The following is a 19172-nucleotide window of genomic DNA, read 5'->3' on the forward strand; positions in this document are numbered from 1 at the left end:
TCTTAGACACTGTCAGCAGATTTGGTTGAGCTAAAACACACTCTACAAGGCTCAGACTGAAACAAGACCTTGTGACAACTGTGACATAATTCCCGAAACTGTCTACTGCTGCACTCATTTCATGTGTACTTTTTTTAGGCCTTGGTAGGATGTGATCTACAACGGATTTAACAGATAATGAGGAGTTCTTTTTTTTTTTTTCGAGCTGAACAAAAAGCCCTGCACTCTATGAAAAGTGACATAAGTAATATATATCACCATTTGATAGGTAGTTCTTTCACTGCACTAACACACCAACAACGCCGTGCTTTTCGAGAACACACACTGTGTCCTGAAAAGCAGCACTGTGGAGAGAAAGAGAGAGTTTCAGTATGGTTGTAGACGTTCCAACTTTACCCTTAGGTTGCATCTGAATATTTCCTAAGAGTACTTTGAACAGGAGGGAAGGGGGGGGGGGGGGGAGAGAGAGTGAAAATAAATCACTACGTCCGATATCTTCATTCGTGACAGAGGCCCTGATCAGCTCTTGTCCTGCTCGTTTCACATTAACTCATTATCATACACGCTCCCTCCATTAATTCCCTTGCTTTTATTAGCAGCAATAGTGGATAAACACACACACACACGCGGCATGCGTGTGCGGGCCCCCACCCCACACACACACACCAGGCCGGATGACAAACACCGCCTCTGCCTCATCTGACAGCTAATGGCTTCATTAGGAGCGGCGTGTTAATTGGCCAGCATTGGGGAGACGCTCGTTAATGAGGATAAATTGATTCACACCTGAGCGAGGCGCCACCCCTGGCTCAGCTAGAGTAGGCCTCGACGGCGGGAAAAATCTGAAGATGACGCCGACGACGGGCCGACAGACAAGACCCGTCTCATTTATTAGAGAATACAGGAGTCAACAAAACACACCCCGATCCCCCTGCTATCCCGCAAATAAACAGTCGCGCGCAGCCCCTGCCAAGCGGAGCCGTATAAGCTGAGCGAGTTGATTAGCACCGCGAGGCCAAAACAAAGAGCAGTAAGTCAAAGCAATTAGCCCCACTGTTTACCTCTCAGCTCCCCGGCTGAATGCAGCCAGCATTTAATCCATCTGAGAGAGGGAGGGGTAGCGGGAGAGAGGGAGAGAGACAGAGGGAACGGGTGAGGGAGGGAAAGAAAAATCAGATGAGGTCAAGGTGTCATCCCCGAGCTGGGGATGGAAAAGGACAACAGCTGGTGCGGAGGACAGCGCGGCCGTGCGCTTGCGTGCGTGTGACCGTGTGCGTGTGTGTGCATTCATGGGCGCAGTGCTCGCTTCTCCATACATCTGCTTCACCGCCTGAATGTCCTCGGTGCTCCTGCTCTGCTCTTTGCATGACAGCTCAGTGTGTGTGTGTGTGTGTGTGTGTGTCTGCTACACCCCACTGGTTTGCGGTTTAATATATTCCCAGGGGATTGAGGGCTGGACAGACAGAGAACAAGCGGACTACGCGGATCATTTACATACGGCTGGGGACACATTCAGAGGTGTAGGGAGCACGCAGTGTCCGTTATCCAGTCAGCTGCTATGGCAAAGTAGCACCACCTAGTGGTGACAAATTGCTGCCACATATGCAAGCACAGCGTAGGCTACATTATTGAAAAAATGCTACGTGACCTTACACAGCTTTTTATAGACCCTGGCAAAAATAACCATATGACGCATAAATTAAGACACATGGGTATTTAAGTTTAAAGACACAGTTAACATGGTCCATTGTTTATCAGCGATAACATTTTTAAAGAAACACCCGGATACACAACAAAATGCATGTCAATAATGATCTTTAATGCCAATATATACAGAACTTGAAAGAAAAATAGAATCTTAAAAATTAAATGAAATAAATACAATATGGTACAATTTCCGCAACGTCTTTTTGAAGAGATATCCTTGGAAATGATCTGGTTGGGTGGTCGTTGGTTTTGTTTTGTATATTCGGTCTGTCTTGAGACGAGCCTCCTACCCCCCCCCCCCCCCACACACACACACAACTAAGGGAACCCCCTACAGCTACTGCCCCAGTGTTCATTTTCATCATCGTCATCACATCAACATGCCATCCCCAGCGTTGACACATTCTTTGAACTTTGACCTCAACGGCATTGTTTTTGTATTATTATTATTATTATTATTAATAATTTTGTATCTGCAGCATAAACTCTTCTGATACATTGTCGTTATCACAAAGCAAAGCTGCCAAAAGTGCATGTTTAACGCAGATAGAAATCCATGTTGTTGCACACATGCATGTATCCGCGCACAAGTGTCGCACAATGATGTTGACACGGAGGTCTCGACCCGACCCTGCACCATGTCTGTGACTGTGTGTCTGGGTCTGTGTCAGAGTGTGTGTGTGTGTGTGTGTGTGTGTGTGTGTGTGTGTGTGTGTGTGTGTGTGTGTGTGTGTGTGTGTGTGTGTGTGTGTGTGTGTGTGTGTGTGTGTGTGTGTGTCGCCCGACAGCCTCTCCCAGCAGCTGCGAGACAGAGCCTGGGAGTTCTACTTCTGTGATCAATATCATCAATAAAACACTCACACACTCAAATACATTAGTTCACTTAAGAGGACATAAAGAGAAAAAAAAAAGCAACGATAGAGAAATTTAAGTATAAAAAAAAAAGAGAAGAGAACCAGGAGGGGTCAGAGAGCAATCGGGTGAGGGGGGGGTGGAGGGTAAGGATGAGGGGGAGGGGCTAGGGCCACAGTTTACCGAAGCAGCTTTTTGAATCAGCCAATCACAGTGAAGAAGAACATCATCAGCTGGTGCACCTCTACCTCACGTAGCGAGGAAGAGAGTTGGAAAGGCGAGAGGGGGAGAGAGGAGGGCAAGTGCATACGAAAGAAGAAGTGGGAATAAATACAAATGTGTATCCCAGGCAGCAACAGAACTGCTCGTCCTTCTTCCTCTTCCATCCATTTGGTTTGTGTTCGTGTGTGTCTGTATGCGTGTCTGTGTCTATGTGTCTGTGTGGTGCTCTTTGTGAATGTGTGTGTTTCTGTGTGTGTGCAGTACTTCGTGTGTGGGTTTATCAAAATAAATAGCTTAAAAAGGGAGACAGTCTACTGGCCAGGAATTGGGACTGTGTGTATGTTTATGCGTGTGCATGTTTATGCATGTGTGTGTGTGCGTGCGCGTGCGTGTGTGTATGGTTGTGTGTCTACATGTCCGTGGAGGTGAGTTTCTTCATGCTGCGTCTCTGGGCCAGGCTGGATGCGGCCACGGGCTCCAGCAGCGGCTGGCTCGACTTCTGGCTCAGCGCTGAATATGTGGCCGCCATGGCTCCCTGAGCAGCAACAGGAACAACACAAAGTCAACTCCCTGCATAGACAACTGTAGCAGTGCACCCCACCTATGGCTGCTGCCTGGGGAAGAGAACCGATCGACTGCAGCACATAAGAGAGCATAATGACGTTGGCACTGAGCAAAGACGGCCTTCGAATCAATTCAAGGTCAACTTTAAGTGATGGACAGAAGAATGCTAAGAAGAAGCCTGACTTATCATGAAGGGATGTATCCACCAAACCCCTACTGTTAACGTCATGAAAAGGTTCAAAGGTTTATTAATCGACATCTCTTGGAGAAACTTAAGATTGTAGGGTCGTGGTTTGAATCCCAGCTCCCCCTAGTTGTTTTCCATAGTTTGCACTCCCCGACAGCCCAGAGCGCAGTAGTTTCATTCAGCGGCCATGCCGCTGTAATGTGAGTTGATGCTAGGTGGTCACTGGCTTGGCGACATGAAGTCACCTCAATAGATCACTTGCTTGCTCCGTAGTAAGGATGGAGAATAGACTCCACCCATTTAATTAGCTTGAAGGAATGGAAGGGCATCGATAGACTGATATTATCTGGGGTTGAAAAGGAATTTCTTCAGTTTACTGCATATTGCACATATTGTAAATAATGTTCCTTATATTGCACATTTCAATTTATTTACTTAATTTGTATACACTGTTTTGTTTTGCCTTACCTTTTGCACTATTTATAATTTATTTATTATAAATATTACTACATTATTTGACCTAATTTTATCCTTTTGTTCTAATCGCACAGTTGGTCAGACATAAACGCAAATTAGATTGCTCTGTATGTCTGGAAAATGACAACAAAGTTGAAAATAAAGTTGACTTTGACTTCATGGAACATAACTTTCTGATGCTTGATGCACACCTCGATAATAATAATTTTGTCTCGGTTGCACAAAAACCCAACTGAGAAGAATTCTGTGGGACCAGAGGCCGAATTAGACACGGGGCAAAAGCCACTGGCCATTTTGTGTCTCTTGTCATGTGGGTCACGTGTCACCCCAGCGGTGTGAGTTCGAGTGGGTGCGCTCACCTTGACCAGGTGAGGTGCGTCGTGCCGTGTGAGCTGAAAGTGAGGCAGTGTGTCCCGACAGGTGATCCAGGCGTGCTTCAGCACCTGCTCTGCCGTGTAGCGCTGGTGAGGATCCACATGCAGCATGTGGGATAGCAGGTCCTAACACACACACACACACACACACACTAATAAATAATAATCTACTCAAAGTGGATTAACTAGTAGTAGTAGTTTAATGGATACACACAGGATACAATGGTTCAGGAGGCACGCCAAGAGGTTATGGGTTTCTCTGCTTCTTAACTCTAACTGAACTTAAAAAGGCCTGTTGGTATTCACGGTAAAACCCTTTGTCTTCAATCCTAATCTACACAATAATCACTTCATGAAGTTAATCATAGAGTATGAAAATATCTTAGTCGAGGTGTATTTGCTATGAAGAAATGCATTTTGTCCGTCTGTCTCGGTGCGTGTCTGTCTGCCCGTCTGTTCAATACCTTTGAGGTGTTGGACACAGTGTCCCAGTTTCCGCCGGTGAGGGAGAACTTCCCCGAGCCTATTCGCAGCAGAATGTCCTCTGGGGTGTCGTTGGGTCCGTTGGCGAACGGCGTGTACCTAAGCGACCGGGTGGGGGGGGGGGGGGGAGAACGCTGTGAGGAACCGGCAGGCTTGAGGAACAAGCGGTGAAGGAACTCTGTCGGGTCTGATGTGTAATGAGCGGTGTCTTACCCAGCGAGCATCGTGTACAGCAACACCCCCAGGCTCCAAATGTCACACGCCGCGTCGTAACCTTGCCGCATTAGTACCTACACACACACACAAACACACACACACGTTAACCACCGACGACTATCATGATGGTTTATAAGAATCAGAATATAGTATAAGGGAACCGTTTGAGCTTGAACTGATCGTAATGTATCCAACGAACTGCATGAACTCTATGTTGTCCCCATTGGCCTGTTGCTGTTGCTTTGTAATGCAAGTCTGCCCTTGATGCGGACAAGCGGTAGGGAAAGGACACCTTCATAGCCTACAAACACTGCTCCTCTTCGATACAATGCACTGTGCACCATTTGCTGCAGTCCCTCTTTATGACCTCCAAGCTAAATCCATCAAGGGGCCGTTTTCCAGCTTTGTTCTCAACATGCCTGTGGTTTAGCCTCGCTACTCAAAAGATGCTCTAAAGCATAGCGCATCGGTTTGTATCTTCCCATGGCCATGCTTTCAGAAAACATCCCCGCTATGTCTCTGTGCTTGTCTAGCCTCTGTCTCTCTCTCTCTCTCTCACTCTGGTACACACACACACACACATTCACAGACACACACACCCACCTCTGGGGCCACAAAGTTGGCGGTGTAGCAGGGAGTGAGCAGCAGGCCGTTCCCCCCGCGGAGCTGCTTAGCGAAGCCAAAGTCACAGATCCGGATGGAGTCAGGGTTCCCTGAGTCGTCCATGTACAGGATGTTGCTGGGCTTCAAGTCTCGGTGGACCACCTGGTGGGTCGGGAGACGGGGGGGGGGGGGGGATGAGAATGCCGCTCAAACCACTTTGGAAGAATACATTATCATATTTTTGCATCATGGTCAACTCTTCCGACTAATACATCATTGCCAATTGGTGGATCAATCCATATTATGCTTGATACTGCGTCGCATGTTAGGCAAGTCTGCGTTATAGGTTGAAAAATGCAGCATATTCCCAGATGGAATTAGAAGATAATCCCTCACTTTGACGCTTTTAATGCACGACTATTAAAGGGCTCCTATTTTCAAAATGGACATTACATGCAGGCCTGTCCACCGAGATGTATGATGAATAAATTAACTCCCCGATCGCCTGATTTATCGTCCATCCCTTGTGGACACTCCCATTTGAGATGTTACCAGTGGGTGGATGATGACATTGCTGGCAATGACCACTCCGCCTCCCACCTGGGGGGTAAAGCGGCCCCGTTCAGGATAAACCTCTCTGTTGTTATGAAGCCGTGTCCTACCCCTTGGCAGTGGAGGTAGTCAACGGTCTTGGTGATGGTGTAGAGAACCGCGCTGGCCTCCCGCTCCGAGAAGAACTTCTGCCTGAGGATCTTGTCCAGCAGCTCTCCACCCTTCATCAGCTCCGTCACCACGTACACATACCGCCCCTCGTCGTACACCTGGCACATACAAAGAGACACACGCACGCAGAAACACACACATCAAGAAGCAACTTTTGCAGAATTGAATCTCGTTCTCAGAATTGAATCTCGTTCTCACGCATAATTAAGTGTGAGAACGCTTTAATAAGGAATGGCTGTCAATATTAAATCTATCTTATGTAGTCCGTCCGCAAAGGTGTGAATACACATTTTAAAACTACATTTACTACGAGGAAATGCTTTCTATGTACAACATATATTAATATAATGAACCAAAACATTTTATAAAACATCAAACGTACGTCTTTGAGGGTGATGATGTTGGGATGCTGTCCGTATCTCATCAGGATTTCAATCTCTTCCGACGGGTCCCTCTTACTCTTGTCTATAATCTGAGGGATGGACAGAACACACACACGCACGCACACACACAAGTTAATAAACAAAAACCAAAGTAACGTCAAGTCAATCCCATGAAGGGAATTTTAAATGACGAGTTAGCATAAGAGTGAATGTGTGAATTGCGTTAACACTGCTGGAGTAACAGGCTGCAGTTGTGCTGCCCTCTACTGGCGGAGAAGCAACTCACTACACAAACCCTAGTGTTAGCAAACCTTTGACCCATCCGTTATTTATAGAGGTAAACAAAGAAGAGGAAGTGTTTCCTGTAGGGCGAGGAGAAGTCAAGCTGCCTAGCGTCTCCGAGGGCTACACCACAGAGTCTCTGGCCTCTGGTACGTGACCAATGGCAGCCTTCCAGGCAGATGCATTTACCCGCCATAGCCATACCCGCAATACCTTGACTCAAGTAACTATACTACAGATAAACAGCTTCCTTTGATCCATTGATTTGATTGCACAAACAAATCTACGTTGCCATGACGGCAGCCATGTTTCAGCTCTACCCGCCCCCTTCCCTCCTCGTCCAGAGTCCCGGCGTGGTTGCCCTCGGTTACCTTGGCGGCGTAGTCGGTGGAGGAGACCCGATGCACGCAGCGCTTGCAGATGGAGTACGAGCCCACGCCGATGTCCTCATGGAGGTCGTAGAGGTCAGAGAACTGCGCCGAGCCTGTGTGCATCTAGAGGACCAGGGTAGTTCAGCATCAGTACCTCAGAAGATCGATCGATTGATTTGATTCAAGTCTCCTGCACCCTGTAGGTATCCAGTCCATATGGGCTTATAAGGAAGTTACAAACATACAAATGATACAGTACAAAAGTGGACACATTCATTCATTCTTTCTTTAATACGTCTATAGATCAATCTCAAATAATGATATCGTCAAAACAAGCTAAAAGACAAAAGCCATAATCAGGGGTATAAACACGGTCATCTCCCCCGAGTCAAATCAAAACATTTCGCCAAAGCCAAAACCTTGTCTGCGTTTAAGCGTGTTTAAGTGTTCCATCTGTTGCTACAGATGTGCCTAGTTGCATTATTAATCACCTTTGGTACGGATGTGTGCCGTTGCTCTAACACCTTCATTTCCAGAGGGATGAATAAAGTGAACCGAGTACCCATCCATCTCACGGAAACATCCTTTCAGTTCAAACATAAACGGCGTTACCATGATAACGGCCCTCTATTAGTATCTGTTCAGCATCGCCTCGTCCTCTCTCACAGCCACGTGTGACCGCTACTCTTCTGGAGGTGGATGTTGTTAACAGGGGTCCACGTCCTGACCACTGGGTGTGAACAGTAAAACGGCGTGTTTGTGCGTGTGCGTGCCCACCTGAACTATAGGCAGTATGCTGAGCAGGGGCGAGCCCTTTGCGTTCTCCTCGAACGGCGCCGGGGCCACGAAGCTGAAGCCTTTGAAGAGCTGGTGGGCGTTCGCACTGGGAGGGATACCAGGAGAATCTGGAACACACACACACACACACACACACACACACACACACACACACACACACACACACACACACACACACACACACACACACACACACACACACACACACGTTGTGAAGGTTGCCAGCGTCACCATGGTTACCAGAGTGGCGGGTTGCTTTTGGCCGCAGGCGTGTGTAGGCGTGCACACTTACCTTTAGGAGTTTTAGCGGTGAACTCGGGGTCAAAGCAGAACGTGTCATCTGGCTTGCCTGCGGCTGGTTTGAACGGGGGCTGGAGCTCCCTCCTGTACAGCTTCTGTTGTGGATAATGAAACACACGTACTCACTAACTTAGCGAAATAATCAACACGTTAGCCAGCGCCACACTTGTGAGCACTTTCTGTTGTGGATGCAAATATATTAAAACCATGTATTAACAGACACACACACACACACACACACACTAAAGTGCATGCCAGCCTCAATGTTGTGGGGACCTGTTGATGCGTGATAGAGGGGCCGACCACCAGATTAACCCCATCCCCTCCCCTCACTGTTCTGGCTGCCCAATAGCTTCCTGCTGCTGCCTAAACACTCACACAGCGCTATTAGGGCACACACACAGAGAGCTGGCCTTCTGCCCAGACATGCACCAACACACACACACACACACACACACACACACACACACACACACACACACACACCTAAGCAGGCCAGCAGTCAGGGTGCCAACAGTCTGTTAGGTGTGAAGCCTGAATAGAGGCTGAAAAACATAGTTTGCGTGTGTGTGATAAAAGTTGAACATCATGCTTTGTCTGGTACAGCTGCGATGTATGCTGGACGCAATTCACCCCGAACCTGGCAGGCTTGTACCACCATAGACTATCAAATGATTCACAAGAGCTTGCCTAGTCAGTGGTTGACTGGTAGACTTTTAACTACTTGCCTACTTTGTATTGCTTGTTACTGGTTAATTGTGGAAGGGGTTATATTTGGAAAAAGGAGGAGGAGGGGTGTGTGTGTGTGTGTGTGTGTGTGTGTGTGTGTGTGTGTGTGTGTGTGTGTGTGTGTGTGTGTGTGTGTGTGTGTGTGTGTGTGCACTCACATTCCAGTCAATAGTGGAAAAGAAAGCGTGCCGTTTGATCTCTTCCACACCATCAGCCCCGGCGCCTGGAGTGGAAGGGAGAGGGGAAGTGTGTGGAATACGATTTACCGCTTCATTACCACTTTACTACCAGTTTCCATTACACACACACACACACACACACACACACACACACACACACACACACACACACACACACACACACACACACACACACACACACACACACACACACACACACACACACACACACACACACCTCTTTAGGGATCTGCTTTCAGAGTCTGCTGCTAACTTAATTACAGCTCGGCATAATCAAATGGACCAAGGTGAGGAACACAACTCAATTAACTTGAAACATTCTGGTAAAAGGATCTAAGGGCACCTCACTGTTTACACGATGACTTGATGAATGCAAAGTTGAGTGGTCGAAAATTGTTATTTCTGTCAAATTGTAGTAACTAATGACTGTATTGGTTTCACTTTGTGTAGTAACAATCCAGTACACCCCTCAGTCCTGTCTTTTGGTAGCTTTCACCGTGACTTGTTTGTGAGTTCATTGGTTAATTGGTTAATTGGATACCGGTAGCATGTAGCCATGTTGACAGCGTGGCAGGAGGCAGCTGGTACATGATGGGGTGGACAGTATAATCGGTATGAATTGAATGAAAGAGTTAATTAATTGAAAGAATTTAAAAAAATTAAATAAAAAACGTCACTTAACACTGATATGTGCTGAGTGAAGGAGTGGTCAGACATCCTACACGCAACGCTGATATCTGGTTGACATCGTATTTTTCCCTGATTTATCTTCTGAAAACATTCCCTTGGTTCAGAGATGTGTTTTATTTGGATATCGCTTCAAAAAATAAGTAGTAAGAAGTCAAATGTTGTGTGAGGGATGTCCGCTGCTTCCGCGGAGTCCAACTTGGTTGGGGCAGAGATTCATGTCACGGGGTCTCACGCGAGATTGGCCGATTGTTGCGTAGTAGAAAGGATAACATACGACGGACGACTCAATGTGAGGTCTTTTTCTGTGTTTGATATAATGCTTGGTAATGGATGGCGCAGTGATGCACACCCCGGTTTGGAGCACTGCTGGAAGTTATAGCATGGCTGGTTCTCGTGTTCTATGTGAGAACACGAGAACAAACACGCGTTATTCTGGATGAAGATGGGCCAAGAAAGTATATCCTGATTCAGCCGTTCAGTTGTCATCAGTAGGTAGAACGTTTTGATGTCGTTTATCTTGCCCTTGTTCAAACATTGATAAAGGGTGGTCCTTATATGAATCGAGGGCATTGAGTGTTGTGAGTAAAAAAAGAACAGTTTCCCTAAGCTCTAGCACCTCCCAGTGTCATAGCGTGATATAAACCGTGAGCTTTATCATTTTAATTTATACCGCGATATAATTGTTTGGCCATACTGCCCAGCCCAAGTTGCCATCTCCATCTCAGCGATGTTCTGTGTCATAGTTTAAGGTTGTGGTATTTTACGTTGAGGCTGCTTCCCCATAGGGAGTCATAACATAATGTATTCAGTGGAACTCCCTCGCTGCTTATTACCCATTATTCTGTTTCTTTCAACATTAAGTTCCTACTTGTAGGGTTGCTTGTCAAACTGTCTGTTTTCCTATCTATGGACTACCATTTATACTGCTACAACATCTGCTCGCTCTCCGTGAGTGTTCCTTACCGAGTCTGTTGGCAGGGTTACGTTTGAACAGCATTCTCAGCAAACTCTGTGCCTCCAGACTCAGGAACTGTGGCATACCCAGCTTAGCTCTGAGAGGAAATGGGATCAGAGAGGGCTAGGGGTCAGCTCAGACGGAAGAAAAAACAGACAAATACTGGAAAGTGAGTGAAAGCAGTCCAAAGTCAACGGTGGATTAAACGGAAACCAAACACCGCCGTTTAGGCCAGTACCCAACCGGGTAAAAAAATGCTTTATCGCTGACTTCTGGTGATGATATTTAGGGGCGGGGCTACATTTGTGCCCAGAACTTTCCCTCTCTTGCACTCTTAACCCCAACAATCAGACTGGTGGAGGGGGGGGTGATGCCAGAATGTTTGATTGACGTTACCTGGCAAGTTACCTCCAACTAACAATAACAGGGAATGCATTCAATAGCATGTGTTCAATCTACAGAGAAATTCCAGTCCATATTTACATTGTTCATTGCATTTATTTACATTATAGATTCTAGAAACTGGTATAATACCCATTACATAACCTTTTATCTAAAATAAATGGTTCAAGGTTTGGTTAGTCTTTTTGATGAAGCAATAAGAGTGTAGCATCGTACACCATGTCATACACAGTATGCTGAAGTGTTTCCATTACAAATGTAAAAACTCCTACGCCGTAGTGCCAGCTAGCAGGGTTTACCCATCCTCAACCGTAGACACCCAACATATCACGGATGCCATTCACAGTATTCTGTACAGGCCATCTTCACGCCTCATCGTGAACGCTCTGACCCCAGGCTGCTCATGGTAACTCAGGGCTCGAGGCACTTCGAACAAGTCGGAAAAACGGACAGGATGAGAGTAAAAAAGGGCGGAGGCGGACTCACTTGAGAATCATGTTCATGGTCTCGTTGCGGTCTTTCCCTTGGAACGGTAATGTCCCCGTTAGCATCTCAAACTGTTGAACGCAACAAGGAGAAAAATAACCGAGACAAGACAGATTAGAGTCGGTTCGGCCCACACGGTAGACCATCTGAGAATAAAAGCAAATCAACTCAAAGAGAAACTCAATGTATCGAATTAAGGAAATTGAGATGAGGTCAATGTTGTACTTGTGTGAGTGTTTGTTTACCATTAGCACGCCTAGCGACCACCAGTCAGCGCTCTGTGTGTGTCCTCTCCTGTTGACCACCTCAGGGGCCATATACTCCACTGTACCACAGAAGGAATATGCCTTCTTATCAGCATCTACTGACTCCTTACTCAACCCAAAGTCTGAGAGACATGGACATAGAGCGAGAGAGAGAGAACCATTACATCACACTACAATGGTGAGGGTAAGGCACAAGAGGATTTAGAGCCAATAAATCCAAAGCTGGAAGACAACACACCTGAGACCATCTATAAACTCATTAAAAAGATGAACCAGCTATAATTGCATGTATATTGCATTATTTATTTATTTGCATACATTTTACTGCTTAAAAGCTTAGTGACTGTTGATTACAGGAAACGGCAAGTACTAACCTGTTAACTTGATATGGCCAGCTTCATCAAGTAATATACTGAAAAACAGAACCCATCTTACTTAATTGAATCCCTAAAACAAAACTATTGCCATATAAATAAGTATCATACATCACCAAACTAAACTCAATCTAATTTAAATGACTCTTAAGAGCAGAAACATTAATAACAGATAAGAGGAATAGGAGTGAGGTCACAGGTAAGGAGAAAGAGGTGAAATTATGTCACAGGTGAAAATAGGAGTGAGGTCTCAGGTAGAGAGTAAGAGGAAAACATGATATCACATCTGAGTGGAATAGCAGTGAGGACACTGGTAGAGAGTAAGAGGGGAACAGGATGACACAGGTAAGAGGAATAGAAGTGAGGTCCCAGGTAAGAGGTCAAATGTGGATGTCACCGGGGAGAGGTTAAGAGGTATGGGGTGAGGTCATAGGCGAGAGTCAAGCGGTAATGCCGTGAGGTCACATGTGTAGGGATTAGGTGAGGTACGCTAACAGGTCAGGGTTACACGGGTGATGTCAAAAGGAAGAGGAAAGACAATAAGATAACTGAGGTAGGTGACTAGTGGGTGGGATGTCCATACTTCTCTGGTTTGAGATCTCTGTAAACTATGCCCAGTGTGTGCAGATGGTCTAGGGCCAGGGCCAGCTCTGCAAGGTAGAATTTCACATCCTCCTCTGTAAACATAACCTGACAAGAACTGGACAAATTTACTCTCTGGACTCAGGAGAGGAAAGAAATGCAGCAGCTAGAATCAAGAATGTCAAACAAAAAGACAAACATGGCATCATTGGTTATTTTTAAACATCTATTCATGAATACGCCAACATGTTGGGAGACTTAGTGACAGTAATGACCAATAGTTCAACCAATTTTTAACAATTCAAGACTTTACTAATGAAACGCAACATTGCGTTTATACTTTTAAATACTTTTATTCAACAGAATTTCAAATTTTCAAGCACAACTTGAATAACATTAGTGCTTATTGAGATGATGTCTTAACCCACTGTGAAATAAACAGTTTTTCACATTTGTCTTCACAATTTTGTATATCCAAGGATCAAAGGATACAATACTTCATTACAACATCATTAAAATAATTTGATGAGGCACAGGCAGACAATCAAGTCGGTTAGGGTTAGGACAACCTCCCATTTTTTTTTTTACTAAAAATATTTTTTTTATGGCTTATCTAAGTGCAATAGGGCATAAGGCAAGATGAGTAACAAGAAAAGAATAACACAACAGTGACAAATTAGGTGCAATTGCTTCTACTTGAATAGAACCATTGCTCTCCTTGTGACATAAACAATTGTGATTTGACTTTAGTTTTTTCAATGCCTGGCAATTTCAAAAGGTCAGTTTTATTATTTGGTTAAACCAAGGTATGCATACTTTGCATTGGCATCTTCACAATGGACCTCATTTCTCTCACCTCTTCTATCTCTGTGCTTACATCTCACCCGAGATTGAACCAACTTTCTGCAGTATTCAATTCAATTCGATTAAATAGGTACAGTCTAAAAAGGGCTTATCAGGCCATGTATTTATAACATCACAAGACACAATCAGCCTCTTTCATTGTAATGAACAAAGGACACTGAATCGGTTTTGTCGAAGTCAGTCCGGTGAGGGAGCAAGAGATGAGGCGTGTATGGCTACCTTATTTGCACTGACTGGAATACACTTTGAGGCCATTTTGAACAATGATAAACATTGTGTTGGCAATAACATGTACGCACACACACACACAATGAAATGCAATACATAATAAATATGCATTTAAAAATGTGTATTTATATCCGTAAATAAAGAGATGCATAGAATAGTGGGGAGATATGGTTGCATATTTACACACCATTATTAGAATAACATCATGCATAATGTTAGTCTTTTTCATTTCATTACATCCATTGTTTTGGTCTAACTACTATCGAACTGTAGTGTATTTTTGCCCAACCCGTCTAAAATGCATTTATTATGTCAAATATTGTCAGAAGCCATCATGATTTTTTTGGGCCGGCATTAAGAAATAGTGCTTAGAATCGAGCTTACCTCTTTGGATAAACGAGTGAATACATCTCCTCCCCTTAGAAAGTCCAGTATTAAATACAGTTTTCCTTCTGTCTGAAATGCTGAGGAGGAAACGATAGAATAGCAGACGGACATAGAGGTCAAATGAGACAGTAATAGCATTAGTTTATATTGAGACTGATTAAGTAGTCTGGTTATGCGATGGTGTGATGATGATGCCTAGCATACTGGAATGTACTGGAATGATATTATAGCTTTTTTTTTGTATAACTAATTCTTCGACGACCCCAATTGTTTAAGGGAAAAACTAACATTTAGCTTACATTTGAAATATGAATCATTATCATTTCAAAATGATCGCTGAAACATTTCTGTTGATGTCAAGCTGTAAACACGATACATTTAAATGATTTTTAAAGGCAAACAGGAACAGTTTACTTTAAGACATATTGAATGGGTTAGTATTTAACAGGATAACTACGGGATAACTAGTATTATAGTTGTCTGACTGAGGGATTCATTAGTTATTGGTTGTGTTTTTGGTGCCCACCCACACACAAATAGTGCTTCTCTTACCATAGTGCAATTTCACTATGAAGGGGTGATTGACCTCCACTAAAATGTCTCTCTCCATCTTGGTGCGAACTCTGTCCCTGACTGGAGACAACAAGAATACAAGAACATACCAAGCCATTCAATTAGCTAATGTGAACAACATATGCAGACCACTGGGGTCGGTTGATACGTTTTATCAGGGAAAGGTTAAGAGCAGGTAACAAGACATGTGGAGAATGGGTTACCTTTCAACGATGCCTTTTTCAGTACTTTCATTGCATATAACTGACCAGCATCTGGACCCATGATCTTCCTGACGAGAAACACCTGAGAGGGCAAGTGGGCATTTGATTACAAGGCACGCCCCTGCTGTTGTTACAAGCAAGCTGTCAGCTAGAGATTCAGCGCCACCTTATTTTCGCTACCAGCACTGTATTCAATGACCAGTAGGCGTTTCCTCACCTTGCCGAAAGAGCCCTGGCCCAGGACCTTGAGCAGTTCGAACTGCGATGGGTCTGCCTTCTCACAGCCCTCTTTCACATGGTGGGTGATGGGAATCTCCTTATAACCCCCCTCATCGTCCTACACACAAACAAACACACGCACAGACACAGATCATCAACACCCCACAACACAGCAGTTTGACGCCGACAGACACCATGACATGATCATTGTTGTATACATTTGCACACAAACACAGACACAAATATATACGACACCATTCAACGCAAATATCATCAATACTCACACAGTCCGTGAAAGGCTCTTCCTCCTCCATGGGCTCGTCCATGATCTGATGTCCGTTGACCTGGAAGGGAACCATCGGACCTGATCAGCGGATATGCTACTTTTAATATGCCTTGTAAACAGAGCACACATTCAGCACTGTACACTACAGGTTGTACACCCAAACTGTGTATTAGAAAAAAAAAATCAAACAACAACAACAACAACATAGCCAGGATGGAGCGTCACAAGCAGACTTGGTTTGTGCTTTAACGCTGGGACTGTACTGAAGAGACGTTTGTTTTCAAACAATATGGAGTCCATACACAAATCCAGTCCAGCTGTGGCTCTCCATCTATAAAGCCTGATGTTCCTAGAACTATTGTTGCCTAATCCTCAGACAGAGCGGCACAACATGGCTGGTCGACTGGGAGGCTAGTGTTTAGTAGGGAGGTGGTACGAGTAAGTGTGGACATGATCCGTAAATTACTTTCCAACAAACGTGTATTTACTTATTTGTTTTTAGTATGTAGCGTGAGTATTCATGCATGTACAATTGTGGATGTTTGATTAATGTATCAGATTCTGTGGATTTGATAGCCTTTTTTTGCCTGCTTTTGCTTTTCTTGGCAGCTCATGAGACAAAGTAAATTCAAGACTTCAGGCTATGGTTAATCTGATGATGGATGGCTGCCATGATGACAATGTTCAATACGCCAAATTATTATTTGTTTAAAGAATAACGGTCATGCCCCTTTAATGCAGAGAAATGCGTCTGACACGCATGTGCAGACACGCATTGGGGAAACAATTATAATCTCAAGATGTAATGAAATCATTTGAAGCATGCAAGTTTTATCATTTATTCAGTGAACGAGGATTTAACAAGCTGAATGTTCTTGTGTCGTAAACGTGTGTGTGTGCGTGTGCATGTGTGTGTTGAATTCCATCAGGCGTCTACGGGGAGGGATGACTCATACATGTACATAAGCCCACTGAAGGGGCGGAGCATCGCAGACACTCGCATGGATGGACAAAACAGAAAACAGACCTACACGATATGACCACGTTATTTTAGCAATAGAGAGTAGAGTATATTTCCAAAATCTGTCATTTTTACTATTACCTTCCAAATACTACCATTTGCAATGAACTAAGCAGGTGGGTCATGTGATAAAAACATCTTGTGTATGCATGAAAATGCTAGCCCATAGACTTGCAGGTTTGTGTTCTGTGGATGTGTCATTATTCACACTTGGATTTCTACTCCCACCTTAAAGTGTCATGACAGCTTGGTAGAGAGGAGTGCAACAGCCTACACTCCGAGCAGCAATGAACTTGACTAGCCTTTACCAGTCATCATGATACAGAGTTGAGTATGTTAGCGAACGTGGGTTATATAAAAGCACATGTAGAAACATTGTATGCTTGGCAAGAAGCAAGCCGAATAGTGCGTGCGTTGTTTTATAAGACATCTTCATTTTGATGCCATTATGTACTCTGCAAACCCTGCATGCTGAGTGCCTCTGCTACGTTTCAGGGCCACGTTTGATTGTATTTGAAGAACAAAGGTTACGTAGGTAACCAAGGTTATGTGAGGTAATTGTTGGATCACTCCAATATGGTATCCATCCGCCGCGACGAGATGCCATATTAGAGTGATCAAATATAGTGAAACAACCCCAGTTTTTGAATCTGTGTAAAATGAAGTGAGTGCCCTTTTCTCTAACAAATCTTAGAGGCGTGAAAGATGTGTGAAGGATTGCAAAGGACGTTGGAGGAGAATGAGGATACCCGAGTAGAACACACAAACCGATGTTTGTTTTTGTCCAAACATCGACAGCATAACATTTAATCTTAAACATTTAACTCGAGGCTTTCAACTGAGCATTGGGCTTTCAACGCGAAATGCATTTGTTATGATGCAACCTCGATGTCGCCTCTCTTTCTCGAGGTTTTTGTCGTGTTCGTCGGTGCGCAACAAGTCTACATTGCTGATCCATCAGATAATATGGGCAGTTTAGTCCAATTATAAATATATTGGAATAACTGCTCATGTAAATAAACAAGTCAACAAAAAGCAACAGCACTGTCCTGCGTTTACTCTTAGACGAATGAAAGTGCCTTAAATAAATGTCACATCAGAACACACGTTTTACAAATATGCTTCTTCGATTGACATGCGAAACATTTGGTTACTCGCCTGTATGGAAGATGTGGGGGCGTTCACGAAAAATAGTTTTATTTTTTTTAAGAGCCAAAAGTCAACAATAAAGACGCCTTGGCTCTTGTTGGACCTATTCTACCCGCTGGTTCATGTGCTAAACAACTTGGCTAACCTTGAACTAGCCGTGGAGACAAAACCTTAGCTAGTACAGTCCAACAATCAGGACAATGTAGCGTCTACCGATGCCTCAAGGCCTGCCCCCACTACAATAACCCTACGCATAATGCTTTAAACTACAATAAACAAACCTAACCAACACCCGTAGTGGCATACAAAATAAACATTAGCGCTATCCCCACAGCTGTTAGCCCCAGCTATTGTGTTAGCATGATGCACTGCCAATGCTTGCTTCGCTGCAGCTCCTCCTGACGGGAGATTCTGTACAACCAGGAGGGGACACGCACGAAATATCACATTGCTAGTACAGATACGGATTTAATCGACACAACACACGGGTCTTCAGGTCACAAACTTACCTCGCTACTAACGCTATTTACCTCCATCTTGTGCCAGGATTCCGCTGGCTCGGAGAAAGGCATCGTAGGCAACCTAGACCCCCGCTCCACGTTGCATGTCTCCCCTATTTGGAAGTCCGGATGTTCGGTCGGGATGATCGCACACAAACACGCTAATACGACGGATAACAGCTATGTGCTTAGAAAAGGGGTGCTGGTGTCTGAATAGTTGATTCTGTTGACTGTACCATACGCTCACCAAACACCGCTACCCTGCCATAGATGCGAATATGGCGGCTACTGTGGTACCTAAACGTCAGTGAATGAGAGATTATTGACGTAGCTCTGACGCAATCCAGTTAAGGATTTCCCCCAAAACTGCAGAGCAACAACCTGAAACCGGGAAAGTGGGAGGGGGTTGGGGTTGGGGTTAAAGTGATGGGAGGAGATGGTGGTCGTTATCCATTGTGCTCCATGGATAGAATGACGCGAGTACATCGACGTCTGGCATAATAAAACATGTCATTG

At 44.6% G+C, this 19172-nt stretch overlaps 1 protein-coding gene across 3 annotated transcripts; it reads right to left on the minus strand.

Moving 5' to 3' along the window:
• Positions 1-1798: 1798 nt before the first annotated feature.
• Positions 1799-18977, minus strand: rps6kal (ribosomal protein S6 kinase a, like). 3 transcript variants are annotated; one of them, XM_030368343.1, is made up of 22 exons: positions 18687-18977; positions 15985-16044; positions 15699-15818; positions 15482-15563; positions 15258-15338; positions 14703-14782; positions 13228-13334; positions 12645-12682; positions 12250-12392; positions 12005-12075; positions 11125-11213; positions 9430-9494; positions 8535-8637; positions 8222-8349; positions 7445-7567; positions 6791-6880; positions 6348-6506; positions 5686-5847; positions 5080-5156; positions 4848-4965; positions 4369-4509; positions 1799-3316 (listed from the first exon to the last, which is right to left on the minus strand). In XM_030368343.1, the coding sequence occupies exons 1-22, from the start codon at positions 18726-18728 to the stop codon at positions 3191-3193; spliced, it is 2205 nt and encodes a 734-aa protein (XP_030224203.1). In that variant the 5' UTR covers positions 18729-18977; the 3' UTR covers positions 1799-3190. The 3 variants fall into 3 exon arrangements, with proteins under 3 accessions (XP_030224203.1, XP_030224202.1, XP_030224204.1); XM_030368342.1 differs by having other exon boundaries at positions 18666-18977; XM_030368344.1 differs by having other exon boundaries at positions 13228-13344; positions 18687-18976.
• Between the last annotated feature and the right edge of the window lie 195 nt (positions 18978-19172).

Source organism: Gadus morhua, chromosome 10, assembly GCF_902167405.1.
Source record: "Gadus morhua chromosome 10, gadMor3.0, whole genome shotgun sequence".
Classification (NCBI taxonomy): Eukaryota; Metazoa; Chordata; class Actinopteri; order Gadiformes; family Gadidae; genus Gadus; species Gadus morhua.

Excerpts from the sequence above, each read along its gene's own strand:
- rps6kal (XM_030368342.1), bottom strand. The coding sequence starts at position 18,728 with ATGCCTTTCTCCGAGCCAGCGGAATCCTGGCACAAGATGGAGGTAAAT. Across the intron at positions 12,683-13,227 it reads AGAGATCTCAAACCAGAGAA|TATATTACTTGATGAAGCTG; the intron begins GTATGGACATCC and ends TCTGTTTTTCAG. Across the intron at positions 3,317-4,368 it reads ACGCACCTCACCTGGTCAAG|GGAGCCATGGCGGCCACATA; the intron begins GTGAGCGCACCC and ends GTTGCTGCTCAG.